Source organism: Thamnophis sirtalis, unplaced genomic scaffold (genome assembly GCF_051295495.1).
Source record: "Thamnophis sirtalis isolate CommonGarterSnake01/CBP01778 unplaced genomic scaffold, rThaSir2_p1.2 scaffold_2, whole genome shotgun sequence".
NCBI lineage: Eukaryota > Metazoa > Chordata > Lepidosauria > Squamata > Natricidae > Thamnophis > Thamnophis sirtalis.
Window position 1 is genome coordinate 54171413 of NW_028261382.1, and position 15147 is coordinate 54186559.

General features: G+C 42.4%; 1 protein-coding gene across 1 annotated transcript; it reads right to left on the reverse strand.

The window, feature by feature from the left end:
• On the reverse strand, nucleotides 1-7118 carry LOC148048836 (phospholipase A2 GL16-1-like). Its single transcript, XM_087705606.1, is given in 5 exon segments — nucleotides 1-294; nucleotides 296-312; nucleotides 1896-2023; nucleotides 5112-5286; nucleotides 7056-7118. Coding segments are annotated over 5 exon segments (459 nt in total). The 5' UTR covers nucleotides 7090-7118; the 3' UTR covers nucleotides 1-189.
• Nucleotides 7119-15147: the final 8029 nt, after the last annotated feature.

A 15147-nucleotide genomic window follows, 5' to 3' on the forward strand; every position in this document is an offset into this window, starting at 1 on the left:
CAGAATTGGTGCCTCGCTTTATTGTTCCGGAAACGGTTCCTTTTGCTTTTAAAAATAAAAACATGCTGCATATTCGTACAAAACAATTGCGCCGACGCGTTAATCTGTCCCTGGCGAGGCCCGTCCAGAGAATGTGCCACCCGCGCATTGAGTAGGGCCAAAGTCCTTGCGCTGAGGTCTCCAAAAACGTCACTTGCAATGTTTGCGGGTGTCCAGGTTCTTGTACTCCTTGTTGTAAGGGGCTCCGGCGAAGCAGATGGCTGCCGTACGGTCACAGTTACAAATAAAAGCGCCAACATTCGTCGTTGTTATCTGGAGGGGGAGAAGGAAATTGTGAGCCTCGGGGAGGGATGGGGGACGCATGGCCAAAATAAACACCGCACTGTTAGCAATAGCAATAGCAGTTAGACTTATATACCGCTTCATAGGGCTTTCAGCCCTCTCTAAGCAGTTTTACAGAGTCAGCATATCGCCCTCACTGTCTGGGTCCTCATTTCACCCACCTCGGAAGGATGGAAGGCTGAGTCAACCTTGAGCCGGTGAGATTTGAACTGCTGAACTGCAGATAGCAGACAGCTGAAGTGGCCTGCAGTACTGCACCCTAACCATTGCGCCACCTCGGCGAGACACAGTCACCCAACAAAGAATTGAAAGTGGCATATTGGTGTGTGTGTGTGTGTGTGTGTGTGTGTGTGTGTGTATATATTATATATATATATATATATATATATATATATATATATATATATATATATATATATATATATATATGTTATATTTGTGCTGATAAATAAATAAAGGGAGACTAGTATAGATCTATTTCAAGCTAGTCTCCCTTTATTTATTTATCAGCACAAATATAACAAATGTAACAAAAAGGCAACAGTAAAAAATATTGGGTTTCTGTCTGGATGGTCTCTTGTGACGAGCCGAAGGACAGAGAATGGAAGTGTGATCTTCCTCCCATATTTGGGCATACCAGGGGTTGTGACTTTAAATAAATAAATAAATAAATAAATAAATAAATAAATAAATAAATAAATAAATAAATAAATAAGTATGTATGTATGTATGTATGTATGTATGTATGTAGCGACTATTTAGAATTATTTTGTTGAAAAATGAAGGAATAAGATTTCTGTTTGAATGTATGATGTACAAGGATAATAATGAACTTAAGCATACCTGATAGTTGATTGGTGGAATTATGCATAATTTGAAAATAGTGATATACAAATATAAATGGTTGGTAAAAAAATTTTTTTTCTTTCACATTGGAATTATATAAAGGTATACTGTTATCAAACAGACAGTCAAGAATGTAAGTGAATTAGGATTTATTGGAAAAAATAATAATACTAATTAGCAATAGTAATAGCAGTTCGACTTATATACCGCTTCATAGGGCTTTCAGCCCTCTCTAAGCGGTTTACAGAGTCAGCATATTGCCCCCAACAACAATCCGGGTCCTCATTTTACCCACCTCGGAAGGATGGAAGGCTGAGTCAACCCTGAGCCGGTGAGATTTGAACAGCCGAACTGCAGAACTGCAGTCAGCTGAAGTAGCCTGCAGTGCTGCATTTAACCACTGCGCCACCTCGGCTAAATGTAATTGAACATATACTGTACGATGAAAGTGAGGTATTTAGTTATACTAGATGAAAAATCGGTGATGGTAAATATGATTCGAGAATGATATGGATGTAAAAACACTTGTAACCGAACGACATGCTGTATGTGATGATGCTTTCTTTTTCCTTTTTTTTTATGGTTGTGTGTGTGTGTGTTGTCCGTTTAATAAAAATTAAAACTTTATATTAAAAAAGAAAGAAAGAAAGTGGAGGGCTATCTGCCTTGGGAAGCCGGGGGGGGGGGGGTTGTTATGCGATATTTACCTTTGCAGGTGATGTTGCCCCCAGAACAGGTGTATGAATAAACCTTGGTGTAAGGGCTGTCCAGGAGAGATTTACACGCAGGGTGTTTGTTCGCTTCGGAATAGCAGCCGTCGTGAGTCTGGCAGCATCTGGGCAAAAGGAGGAAGGGTTAGAGGTTTAGGTTTTTAGGTTTTTAGGTTTATTAGCATTTGTAGGCCGCCCTTTTCCCTGAGGGGACTCAGGGCGGCTCACACAAAACCGGGAAGGGGGGAATACAAACATCAAGATGACAACATATAGTAAAATAATAGACAACATACATTCATCATTCGGGAGGGGTAACTATCCTTATCCCCAGGCCTGACGGGCGAGCCAGTTCTTCAAGGCTGTGCGGAAGGCTTGGACGGTGGAGAGGGTACGAATCTCCACGGGGAGCTCGTTCCAAAGGGTCGGGGCTACTGCTGAGAAGGCCCTCCTCCTTGTAGTTGCCAGCCGACACTGGCTGGCCGATGGAATGCGGAGGAGGCCTAGTCTATGGGATCTTATAGGTCGCAGGGAAGTAATTGGCAGAAGGCGGTCTCTCAAGTACCCAGATCCACTGCCATGTAGGGCTTTATGGGTGATTAATAGCACCTTGAAGCGCATCCGGAGATCGACAGGTAGCCAGCGCAGCTCGCGGAGGATAGGTGTTATGCGGGTGAATCGAGGTGCACCCGCAATCACTCGCGCGGCTGCGTTCTGCACTAGCTGAAGTCGCCGGATGCTCCTCAAGGGCAGCCCCATGTAGAGCACATTGCAGTATTCCAGCCTAGAGGTCACAAGGGCCCGAGTGACTGTTGTGAGAGCCTCCCGATTCAGGTAGGGTCGCAACTGGCGCACCAGGCGAACCTGGGCGAATGCCCCCCTGGTCACAGCCGTTAGGTGGTGGTCAAATGACAGCTGTGGATCCAGGAGGACTCCCAAGTTGCGAACCCTCTCTGAGGGGTATAAAATTTGACCACCCAGCCTGAGTGGTGGAATATTAGCCAAATCTTTGGGAGGAAAACACAACAGCCACTCGGTCTTTTCTGGGTTGAGCACAAGCTTGTTAACCCTCACCCAGTCCATGACGGCCTCAAGGCCCCGGCTCATCACGTCTACCGCTTCATTGATTTGGCACGGGGCGGACAGATACAATTGAGTATCGTCCGCGTATTGATGGTATCTAATCCCGTGCCTGCGGATGATCTCTCCCAGCGGTTTCATGTAGATGTTGAATAGTAGGGGGGATAAGACCGAGCCCTGCGGCACCCCATAGTTTAGGGGCCTAGGGGACGATCTCTGCCCCCCCACTAACACCGACTGCGACCTGTCCGAGAGGTAGGAGGAGAACCACTGTAGCACGGTGCCTCCCACTCCCACCTCCCGCAGTCGTCGCAGAAGGATACCATGGTCGATGGTATCGAAAGCCGCTGAGAGGTCAAGGAGGACCAGGATGGAGGAACGTCCTTCATCTCTGGCTCTCCAAAGATCATCAATCAATGCGACCAAAGCGGTTTCTGTGCTGTAACCGGGTCTGAAGCCTGACTGGAAGGGGTCTAGATAGTTTGCTTCCTCCAAGGACCGTTGGAGCTGGAAGGCCACCACCTTCTCAACAACCTTCCCCAAAAAGGGAAGGTTGGAGACTGGGCGATAGCTATTAAGAACAGCTGGATCCAAGGATGGTTTCTTCAGGAGGGGTCTCACCACCGCCGCTTTCAGTGCGGCGGGGAAGTTCCCCTCCCGAAGGGAGGCGGTTACAACAGCTGGGTCTCCAGATGTGAGGAGTCCTCGCTTTTGGGATGGGGTGGGGTCCTTGGGGGGGTCTTGGAGCTTTTCTTGCAGGTGTTTCATCACCCAACTAGGTAACATCATCAGTGCTGAAGGCGGGGGGGGGGTGAGGTTTGAGGGGTATTGGTGAAGGTGGAGGAAGAGGAAGAAGAAGAGGAGGGGAACGGAGGAATCCTTGGTGCTCCGTGAGCTTGATAGTCTTCATTTCATCACCCAACTAGGTAATATCATCAGTACTAGAAGAGAGGGGATTTTGCAGAGAGGAGGAAGAGGAGGAGGAGGAGGAGGAGGTGGTGGTGGTGGTGGAGGAGGAGGAGGAGGAGGAGGAAGAGGAGGAGGAATTGTAAAATCCTTAGTACTTTCTAAGCTTGGCTGTTTTCTTGCAGACATTTCATTACCCAAGTAGGTAACATTATCAGCACTACACTAGAAGAGAGGGGGAAGGAGGAGGAGGGGAAGAGAGGAGGAGAAGGAGAAGAAGAAGGAGAGAAAGAGGAGAAAGAGAAGGAGGAAAGGAAGGAGAGAAAAGAGAGGAGGAGGACAATAGCAATAGCAATAGCAGTTAGACTTATATCCCGCTTCATAGGGCTTTCAGCCCTCTCGAAGCGGTTTACAGAGTCAGCACATCGCCCCCCACAGTCTGGGTCCTCATTTCACCCACCTCGGAAGGATGGAAGGCTGAGTCAACCTTGAGCCGGTGAGATTAGAACCGCTGAACTGCAGATAACAGTCAGCTGAAGTGGCCTGCAGTACTGCACCCTAACCACTGCGCCACCTCGGCTCCAAGGACCCCATAATGACTGTGGGGTCTTTGGTGCTCTCTGAGCTTGATTGTTTTCTTGCAGACATTTCACAACCCAACTAGCTATCATCATCAGTGCTAGTAAGAGGAGGAGGAGGAGGAGGAGGAGGAGGAGGAGGAGGAGGAGGAGGAGGAGGAGGAGGAGGAGGAGGAGGAGGAGGAGGAGGACGACGACTCTGGGGTCTTGGCTGATTTTTTGCAGATGTTTCATGACCCAATGCAACCTCATCAGCGCTAGGAGGGAGGGTGTGTGGGAAAGCTCTCTGAGCTTCGTTGTAAATCTACCTTTAGATTTAGGGGGCTGGACTAGAAGACCTCCAAGGTGCCTTCCAGCTCTTATTCTGTTCCGCTAATTCTGCAATTCTTGCTGTGATTCCCTTCAAGCCCAAAGGAAGTCTGGACTAGAACAGGGGTCTCCAATCCTTGGCCACTTTAAAAGACTTGGGGACTTCAACTCCCAGAATTCCAGCTGGCTGAGGAATTCTGGGAGTTGAAGTCCCCAAGTCTTTTAAAGTGGCCCAGGTTGGAGACCCCTGGATTCGAAGGCCTCCAAGGTCCCTTCCAGCCCTGGGATCCCAGGCTCTGAGTTCTAAATGTGATCTGAAGATCCCCAGGGGAGGCCTTACCTGTCCAACTGGTCTACCGGCGTCCCACTGCCTCCGAGGCCACAGTAGCAACCGTAATCCGCGTAATCCAACACAGGTCTGCTTCCGGGGACGGCGCACTTGATCATGTTGCTGAATTGTAAGAGGTTGCGAGGCGGGGGAGGAAGAGCAGAAGCGGCTACAAGGGAGACACAAACTTCCCACCCCCCCAAAAAAGGCGTTAGCATCTCCCAAATATCCAGCAGCCAAATCCAGTTCCCTGTTAAGTGACGGTTGGGTGAATCATCATCTGCTTTTAATGACACCCCCCTCCCCCATAATCCCTTGCAGGGTAGAGAGTCTGGGCAACCGAATGGAGCTGGGTGTTTTACTGGCCGTATTCCTTTCCTGTTGCCAGTGAGGAGTTTTGTTCAGCAGATCTATTCTCACTGTGAGAAATAGCTGCTTCTACCTAGGATTGTGATTGTGATTGTGGCCCACCTCCTGATTGTGAGGCAAGAGCTCCACCTCTAAGCACCTCTTTATCTCCTCTCTCTCTCCCCCTCTCTTTCTCTCATCACTCTTTCTCTCCTCTCTTTCTTTCTCTCCTCTCTCTGTCTCTCTCCTCTCTCTCATCACTTTCTTTCCTCTCTGTCTCTCTCTCTCCCTCTTTCTTTCTCTTATCACTCTTTCTCTCCCCTTTCCCTCTTTCTTTCTCTCCTCTCTCTCTCTGTCTCTCTCTTATCACTCTTTCTCCTCTTTCTCTCTTTCTTTCTCTCCTCTCTTTCTCTGTCTCTCTCTCATCACTTTCTTTCCTCTCTGTCTCTCTCTCTCCCTCTCTCTCTCTTATCACTCTTTCTCTCCTCTTTCTCTCTTTCTTTCTCTCCTCTCTTTCTCTGTCTCTCTCTCATCACTCTTTCTTTTCTCTCTGTCCCTCTCTCTCTCTGTCTTTCCCTCTCTTTCTCTCATCACTTTTTTCCCTCACTGACTCTCTCTCTCTCTTTCTCTCTGTCTCTCTCTCTCCCCCCTCTCTTTCTCTCATCACTCTTTCTCTCCTCTCTCTCTTTCTTTCTCTCCTTTCTCTCTGTCTCTCTCTCATCACTCTTTCTTTCCTTTCTGTCTCTCTCTCTCCCTCTCTCTCTCTTATCTCTTTCTCTCCTCTTTCTCTCCTCTCTTTCTCTGTCTCTCTCTCTCCCCCCTCTCTTTCTCTCATCACTCTTTCTCTCTTCTCTCTCTTTCTTTCTCTCTCTCTCTCTCTTTCTCTGCCCCCCTTTCTCTCTCTCTGTCTCTCTCTCTCCCTCTCTTTCTCTTATCACTCTTTCTCTCCTCTTTCTCTCTTTCTTTCTCTCCTCTCTCTCTGTCTCTCTCTCATCACTCTTTCTTTTCTCTCTGTCCCTCTCTCTCTCTGTCTCTCCCTCTCTTTCTCTCATCACTTTTTTCCCTCACTGACTCTCTCTCTCTCTTTCTCTCTGTCTCTCTCTCTCCCCCCTCTCTCTCTCTCATTTTCTCTCCTCTCTCTCTTTCTTTCTCTCCTCTCTCTATGTCTCTCTGTCTCTCTCTCATCATTCTTTCTTTCCTCTCTGTCTCTCTGTCTCTCTCTCCCTCTCTTTCTCTTATCACTCTTTCTCTCTTTCTTTTTCTCCTCTCTGTCTCTCTGTCTCTCTGTCTCTCTGTCTCATCACTTTCTTTCCTCTCTCCCTTTCTCTCTCTCTCTCTCTCTCTTTCTCTGCCCCCCTTTCTCTCTCTCTGTCTCTCTGTCTCTCTCTCACACACAGATCTAAGTTGAACCTTCTGTGATGTACCAGCTTGCTCTTTAGCACTCCTGCTCACCCCCCATCCTACGAACTCCTCCAACAGAAAAGAAAAAACCCACGCAGGTGTTCCACGCAACTCAAACCTCTGGAAACCACTCAGTGAAGGGTGCCTCCTGCCTTATCCCTGAGTGGATTCTTTGGATCTACTGGCTCTGGAAGGATGTCTACTTACGTGCTGCCAGGACCAAAAGATGAGCAAGATTCATTTTGTCTGCGGTCAAGCTGCAGTAAGAATGAATCTCAATACCCAGTTCGTTCAATCTTTTATAGCCTGGCTGTAACCTTGGCCCCGGTGGGAGATAAGATCAAGGATGGCCTGATTTATATTTTTTTTAAAAAAACTTTTTATTTTATTTATGCAAACGTCACATCTTTGCAACACATGACCCTCCTTTTGCATATCTGTTGCGATTCTTTTATCTGTACATACAAGTCTTGTATAGCTATAACTTTCTCTACATTTGCATTTTTATTATTTCTTCTTTCTTCATTCTATATATAACATTCTATATATTCTATGTGTAAACAACCTTTGCTTGCAAATGTGCCAGTTTAACTCCCAAGAACTGGATCAGATATTCTGTTGTTTTTTTTGCAGGGACAGAAATTAATTTTAACTTTATTAGTTTGCTTTATTGAATCATTTTGCATCCATTTCCTATTATTTATTTGCTACAGTCTATTTTGTATTTCTATCTTTTAATCATTTTCCAGTTTTGCAGTTTTTTTTTTTTTTTAATTTGTCGATCTTTCTTCCTTTCTTTTTTGCTTTCCGGCTTCCCCCCTCCCCTTTCCTCTAGCCAATTATAGCATAAATCCCATACGGAGTGATATTCAGATTCTTCTTTCTCTTTTAATTCTTTTGTCAGCCTATCCATCTCTGCACATTCCAATATGTTTTTTTAAAATAGAATTTATTTTTATTTTCAAAACAAACACAACACATAAAATCTTCCTTCTTTACATACTGTAGAAAGTGTATCAGTTGGTTACAAAAGGTTTTCGTGCATCTCTTCCACAGTCATCAAGCATTTCATATTAACTCAAGTATTTTAACTCAAATATTTATACATGTTACCCTTGTACCTCCATTTTTATTTGACTTTAAATTGTTTAAACGTCCTTCATCATAAAATATACCAAGGTTTAATACATAACCACATACTGGCATTTCATTTAATATTTCTAAAATCCTCCAATAACACTGAATCCTTATGTCCTATTCTAGATAAACATCCATAATATTTAATAACAAACTTTTCTAATCCTCCTTTCTAAATCGCTGTTGGCAATTTTCATTTTTAAAATAGAATTTATTTTTATTTTCAAAACAAACACAACATATAAAATCTTCCTTCTTTACATACTGTAGAAAGTGTATCAGTTGGTTACAAAAGGTTTTCGTGCATCTCTTCCACAGTCCTCAAGCATGATTTATATTAACTCAAGTATTTTAACTCAAATGTTTATACATATTACCCTTATACTTCCATTTTTATTTGACTATAATTATTTAAACGCCCTTCATCATAAAATATACCAAGATTTAATACATAACCACATACTGGCATTTCATTTAATATTTCTAAAATCCTCCAATAACACTGAATCCTTATGTCCTAATCTAGCTAAACATCCATAATATTTAATAACAATTTTTTCTAATCCTCCTGTTTTTTTTTAATTACACTTTCTTCTGTTGGTGTGTAATTATTTTTTCCAGTTTTGTGCGACTGTAATTCTTGCCGCCGTGATTATGTGTAGAATTAAGTATCTAATTTTTTCCCCATAATTTTCTTTCATCATTCTTAACAAAAACAATTCTGGTTTTAGTTCAATTTGCTGCGTAGTAATCTCCTCCAGCCAATCTTTTTTTCCCCCCAATATTTTTTCACAGATGCGCACATCCACCACATGTGGTAGCATGTTCCTTGTTGTTGGTCGCATTCCCAACAGTTGGTGAACACTCCGGGAACATTTTCACAATTCTTGCTGGTGGGAGATGGGATGGCTTGATTTGTCTATCAGCCCCATTCATCTTCCAGGAAGATGCTGTCTGCTTGCAAATGTGCCAGTTTAACTCCCGAGAATTGGATCAGATATTCTGTTTATTTTGCAGAACTTTATTTAGTTGAGTTTATTAGTTTACTTTATTGCCATTGCATATGGGACAATGAAATTAAATGTGCTTTTCAGTGTACATTACAACTATGAAAATAAAAACACAATACATTCGTCAAGAATCATAAGGTACAGCATTTAATGATAGTCATAGGCAGGGGTGAGTTTCAACCGGTTCACGGCGGTCCCCGCGAACCGGTTGGTTGGCGAACCCGGAAGTAAGTAACTTCCAGGAACGGCGAAGGGCCCACCAGCCCGCCCGCGCTCCTTACCGGTCTTTGAAGGCTTCTGCGCTTCCACGCAGGCGCATGGCACATACAGCGCCTGCGTGATTCTCCGCGAGCAGCTGGATGGCACATACAGTGCCTGCGCGAGTCTCCGCAAGCAGCTGGAGCATCGCGCAGGCGCTAAGATGCATGCGTGAACTGCGCGCGTGCACGAGGACGCCGCTGGCCCCGTTCCAACCGAACCGGTTGGAACGGGATTAGCAACCCACCCCTGGTCATAGGGTACAAATAAGCAATGAGGAAACAACCAATATCAATATAAATCGTAAGGATACAAGCCACAAAGTTACAGTCCTGCAGTCCTCAGTGGGAGGAGATGGGCGATAGGAACGATGAGAAGACTAATAGTAATAGTAACGCAGTGAATAGTTTGACAGTGGTGAGGGAATTATTTCTTTAGCAGAGTGATGGCGTTCGGGGGAAAACTGTCCTTGTGTCTAGTTATCTTGGTGTGCAGTGCTCTATAGCGTCGTTTTGAGGGCAGGAGTTGAAACACGTCAGGCGTAAGGAGCTAGAACAATTTCCGCGAATAGGCCAAAAGAGGCTACTTTATTGTTGCTCGCCTATATTACAAGAATCATACCAGACTTGGGAAACCAGCAGTTAAGGCTTTCCTAGTCTGGTCTACGATGTTTCCTCACCTCGGAAGGAACTTCTTGGGTGAGTAGCGAAATGTCTTCAAAAAAAAGAGCAGAAGGCCCAGGTGCCTCTTGCAAACAGCACTTTTGGGACATAAGATGGGAGAAAAACACACTTAGCAAAGGTCTTGGTGACAGAAAGTTTGGCCCTATTTGTGGTTTTGCAAATCCAGGACCAATTGTATCGCAAGACTATCTTAACAGAATCTTGCGAGTCTGAAAATGTAAACCTCCTGAGTCTCTTTTTCTCTCCCCTAATGAAGCGATGGGCTCTGCTCTCTCTTATCTGACCGTTCCCTAGGCAGCATCCCTTGTCCCTCTCCAAGGTCTTTCGCACATACCCTTACATCCGCCTTTGTATTTATTGGTTTGTCAAACGTGTACAAGATAACAGGTATAAATATAAGCATGGACGTGAATGAAGGAAATGAATCCAAATAAATGGAGCCAGTAGGACAGGGGCCGTGAGCACGCTGGTGCGCTTATGCATGCCCCCCCTTTATGGACCTCTTAGGAATGGGGTGAGGTCCACGGTAGGCATTAAGGTTGAAGCTGTGAGGGTTTGAGTACGTAACAGTGGAGTCAGGTAGCGCATTCCAGGCACTGACCACTCTGTTGCTGAAGTCGTATTTTCTGCGAGGCAACTGGCAGTTGGAACAGAGTTCTTTTCAGGTGGGGAGGGGGAGTAGAACTCCTTAGCATCAGAGCATGCTAATTACTGTATAAGAAACACTAATGATCTGATGGTCATTTCAACAAGTCCTTTCTTAGCGAGCACCTAGAAGCCAAATGAAACATATGTGCCAAATTTCAAGTTTGTAGGCTTTATGATTCTGGAGATTTCGTGATGAGTGAGTGGTACTTGGCTTATATATATATATATAATTATTAAGTTCTGCAAGCGTAGAATATTTGGAAAGGTTTGCACTTGGAGGTATTTGAAATAAGCCAAGAAGGAAATCCATGTGGGGGGTGCGGGAAGGGAATTGAAAACATTTTTTTTTTAACTTCTAAGAAAAATGGGGTGATCGAACTGCCGAGGTCTGCGACACGCAATCAAGCTTAAAAGGTTGCAGATTGATGGGTGGCCATAAAACTCCTTGTCATCTTTGTTCTTTCGCATGATTTCTGGATTAGATAGCAGGGAGGATTTCAAAGTTCTGCTCTCTTGTTTTTCTTTCTTGCTTTCTCCAATCTGGCCAGGATCCAGAAGTCAAAAGTCAGTAGCTGATAAACACTTCCCCTATTTCTTACCCAAAAGAGCACTTTTCCTTGCTTAAGATCTAGAAATAAATAAAGAATCCAGAAATGGGCCCTATTCGTAGAATCAAGAGACCTGGAGAGAAGCATTGAGGTCCTCTAGTCAAACCCCCGGTCTGTGCAGGAATCAGGATTCAAGCATGCCAGGTTTGGGCGTCCAGCACATCTGAACATTTCCAGTCCAGGGAAGGTGATCTAATATTGTTACTTTTATTTTTGTTTTGATTTTTATTATTTTATTATTGCATTGTACTGCAAACTAGAGCCTATGAAACTTTTGCCAGGCCAATCCTCGAATACAGCTCGTCTGCCTGGAATCCGCACTGTAATATTGGACATTAATACAATCGAGCGAGTCTACAGGTATTTCACGAGAAGAGTCCGCCACTCGTCCGCTCACAACAGAATCCCTTATGCCACCGGGCTTGAAATTTTGGGCAACCTGGAACTGTGTCCCCTACGGGTCGGACCGAAGCGTGGTATGCGAAACTGTCTGCTACAATATACAGTAATTAACATGCTCTGATCCTAAGGAGTTCTACTCCCCCTCCCCGCCTGAAAAGAACTCTGTTCCAACTGCCAGTTGCCTCGCAGAAAATACGACTTCAGCAACAGAGTGGTCAACGCCTGGAATGCTCTACCTGACTCCGTTGTTACATCCTCAAACCCTCACAGCTTCAACCTTAAATTGTCTACCGTGGACTTCACCCCATTCCTAAGAGGTCCGTAAAGGGGGCGTGCATAAGCGCACCTGTGCGCCCACCGTCCCTGTCCTACTGTCCCCATTTATTTGTATTCATTTCCTTCGTTCACGTCCATGTTTATATTTATACCTGCTATCTTGTACATGTTTGACCAACTAATAAATACAAATGCAATTTCCCCACTCAAGGTTAACGGCACCTCCCCTCCCCTCATCCTCCTTGCCTCCAAAGAACATAGAATAGCGGAAGGGACCTTAGAGGTCATCCAGTTCAACCCCCTGCTCAAGGCAGGAGACCGTACACCATCCTCCTGGTCAAATGACAAGCAAAATCAATAGAGAAACTAGATTTTCTTAACAACCATGTTGTAATTCAACAACTGCAGTGATTCACTGAACCAGGGGGCAAGGAAAGCCATCAAACGGGGCCAAACTCACTTAACAAATATCTCACTTACCAACATTAGGCCATCACTCTGCTAAACAACTAATTCCCACAACACTGTCAAGTAATTTACCAACACTGTATTACTATTCTTCTCCTCATCCTTCCTAGTACCTATCTCTCCCCACCTATGACTAATTTATATTGTTTTATTTGTTTTCTAGTAAAATCTGATAGCTTATTAGTAACCTTGACTATCACTAAGTGTTGTGCCTTATGATTCTTGAGGAATGTATCTTGTCTTTTTATGTACACTGAGCGCATCTTCACCAAAGACAAATTCCTTGTATCTCCAATCACACTTGGCCAATAAAGAATTCTAATTCTATTCTATTCTATTCTACTCTACTCTAATTCTATTCTCTATCCTATCCTATCCATTTTCTGTGTTCTATTCTATTCATTTAATTCCTTATTCTATTCATTTTCTATATCTATTCTATTCATTTAATTCTTTATTCTATTCTATTCTATTCATTTAATTCCTTATTCTATTCTATTCATTTAATTCCTTATTCTATTCATTTAATTCCTTATTCTATTCTATTTTATTCTATTCTATTCATTTTCTATATTCTATTCATTTAATTTCTTATTCTATTCATTTTCTATAGTCTGTTCTATTTATTTTCTATATTCTATTCTATTCAATTCCTTATTCTATTCTATTCTATTCATTTTCTATAGTCTATTCTATTTATTTTCTACTATTCATTTAATTCTTTATTCTATTCTATTTATTTTCTATATTCTATTCTGTTCATTTAATTCCTTATTCTATTCTTTTATTCTATTCTATTCATTTTCTATATTCTATTCATTTAATTCCTTATTCTATTCTATTCATTTTCTAGTCTATTCTATTTATTTTCTATAGTCTATTCTATTCATTTAATTCTTTATTCTTTTCTATTCTATTCATTTAATTCCTTATTCTATTCTATTCTATTCATTTAATTCCTTATTCTATTCATTTAATTCCTTATTCTATTCATTTTCTAGTCTATTCTATTTATTTTCTATAGTCTATTCTATTCATTTAATTATTTATTCTTTTCTATTCTATTCATTTAATTCCTTATTCTATTCTATTCATTTAATTCCTTATTCTATTCATCTAATTCCTTATTCTATTCTATTTTATTCTATTCTATTCATTTTCTATATTCTATTCATTTAATTTCTTATTCTATTCATTTTCTATAGTCTGTTCTATTTATTTTCTATATTCTATTCTATTAATTCCTTATTCTATTCTATTCATTTTCTAGTCTATTCTATTCATTTAATTCCTTATTCTATTCTATTTATTTTCTATATTCTATTCTGTTCATTTAATTCCTTATTCTATTCTTTTATTCTATTCTATTCATTTTCTATATTCTATTCATTTAATTCCTTATTCTATTCTATTCATTTTCTAGTCTATTCTATTCATTTTCTATAGTCTATTCTATTCATTTAATTCCTTATTCTATTCTATTCATTTTGCATATTCTATTCTATTTATGTTGATATCGTTTCCTGATTGCTTATTTGTACCCTGTGACTATCATTAAGTGTTGTACCTTAGGATTCTTGATGAATGTATTTTATTCTCCTTATGTACAATGAGAGCATTTGCATCAAAGAGAAATTCCTTGTGTGTCCAATCACTTGGCCAATAAAGTATTCTATTCTATTCTATTCTATTCTGATCTGTTCTATTCTATTAAATTTTGTTCTCCATTGTGGCTGTACGTAAAGGACTCCCTATATACACGTTAAGAGGAAGTTCGTGTTTTTTTTAAAGATGCATTGGAAAGTTTTGATTTTAGAAATGTTTTTAAAGAAAAGCTTCGTGTTTTAAAATGGGTGAAAATTATTTTTCCCTCGAAGGTGAAAGAATCTGAAAGGATGCCGGGAATTTTGTTACTGTAAATAGAGGAGGTTTATAAAGACCATTTAGAAATAAAAATGCAGATTACTCCCAGAGCAAGGAAGATAAAAGCAGAGATGGGGAAATCGATTGCTTCCTTCCAAGAGGAGGAGACATTTAACGATGTTATTTACTCGGAGATCCTTGAAAACCGGACGAGGCCAGCCAAAGTTCAGCATGCAAACCCTTGTCACCTGCTGACCGAGCACTTTGACACAATCATAATCAGGAACAAGGATCATTGCCACAAATCAGCACGCATCCCACAGATGCATCTCGTGTTCTTGACGTTTCTTAATCTCTTGCGCACGGCAACAGCTTCCCGATCAGAGGATTGCCATCCCGAGAATCACCAAATAACGGTGCCAAGTAGAGAGATATTATCTCGTAAGGCCAGAAGGGACTTTAGAGGTCTTCTAGTCCCACCGCCTTCTCCTAGGCAGGAGTCCTTTATTATAACATCCCAGTCCAACTTTTCTTGAAAACCTTCATTGACGGAGCAACCACAATTTCTGGGATCTTGGTGGTTACTTCTGCCGACTGCCAGCTGATTGAAATTTGGGCAGTTCGAATCTCACCAGGCTCCAGGTTGACTCAGCCTTCCGTCCTTTCGAGGTGGGTAAAATAAGGACCCAGATTATTGGGGGCAAGAGGATGACTCTGTAAACCGCTTAGAAAGAGCTTCAAAGTAGTATATGTCTAACTGCTATTCCTTCCTTCCTTCGTTCCCCTCCCCTTCCTTCCTTCCTTCCTTCCTTCCTTCCTTCCTTCCTTCCTACCTACCTACCTACCTACCTACCTACCTAGTGGTTAGATTGCAGTATTGCAGGCTAACTCTGCTCACTGCCAGGAGTTTGATCCTGACTGGCTCAAGGTTGACTCAGCCTTCCGT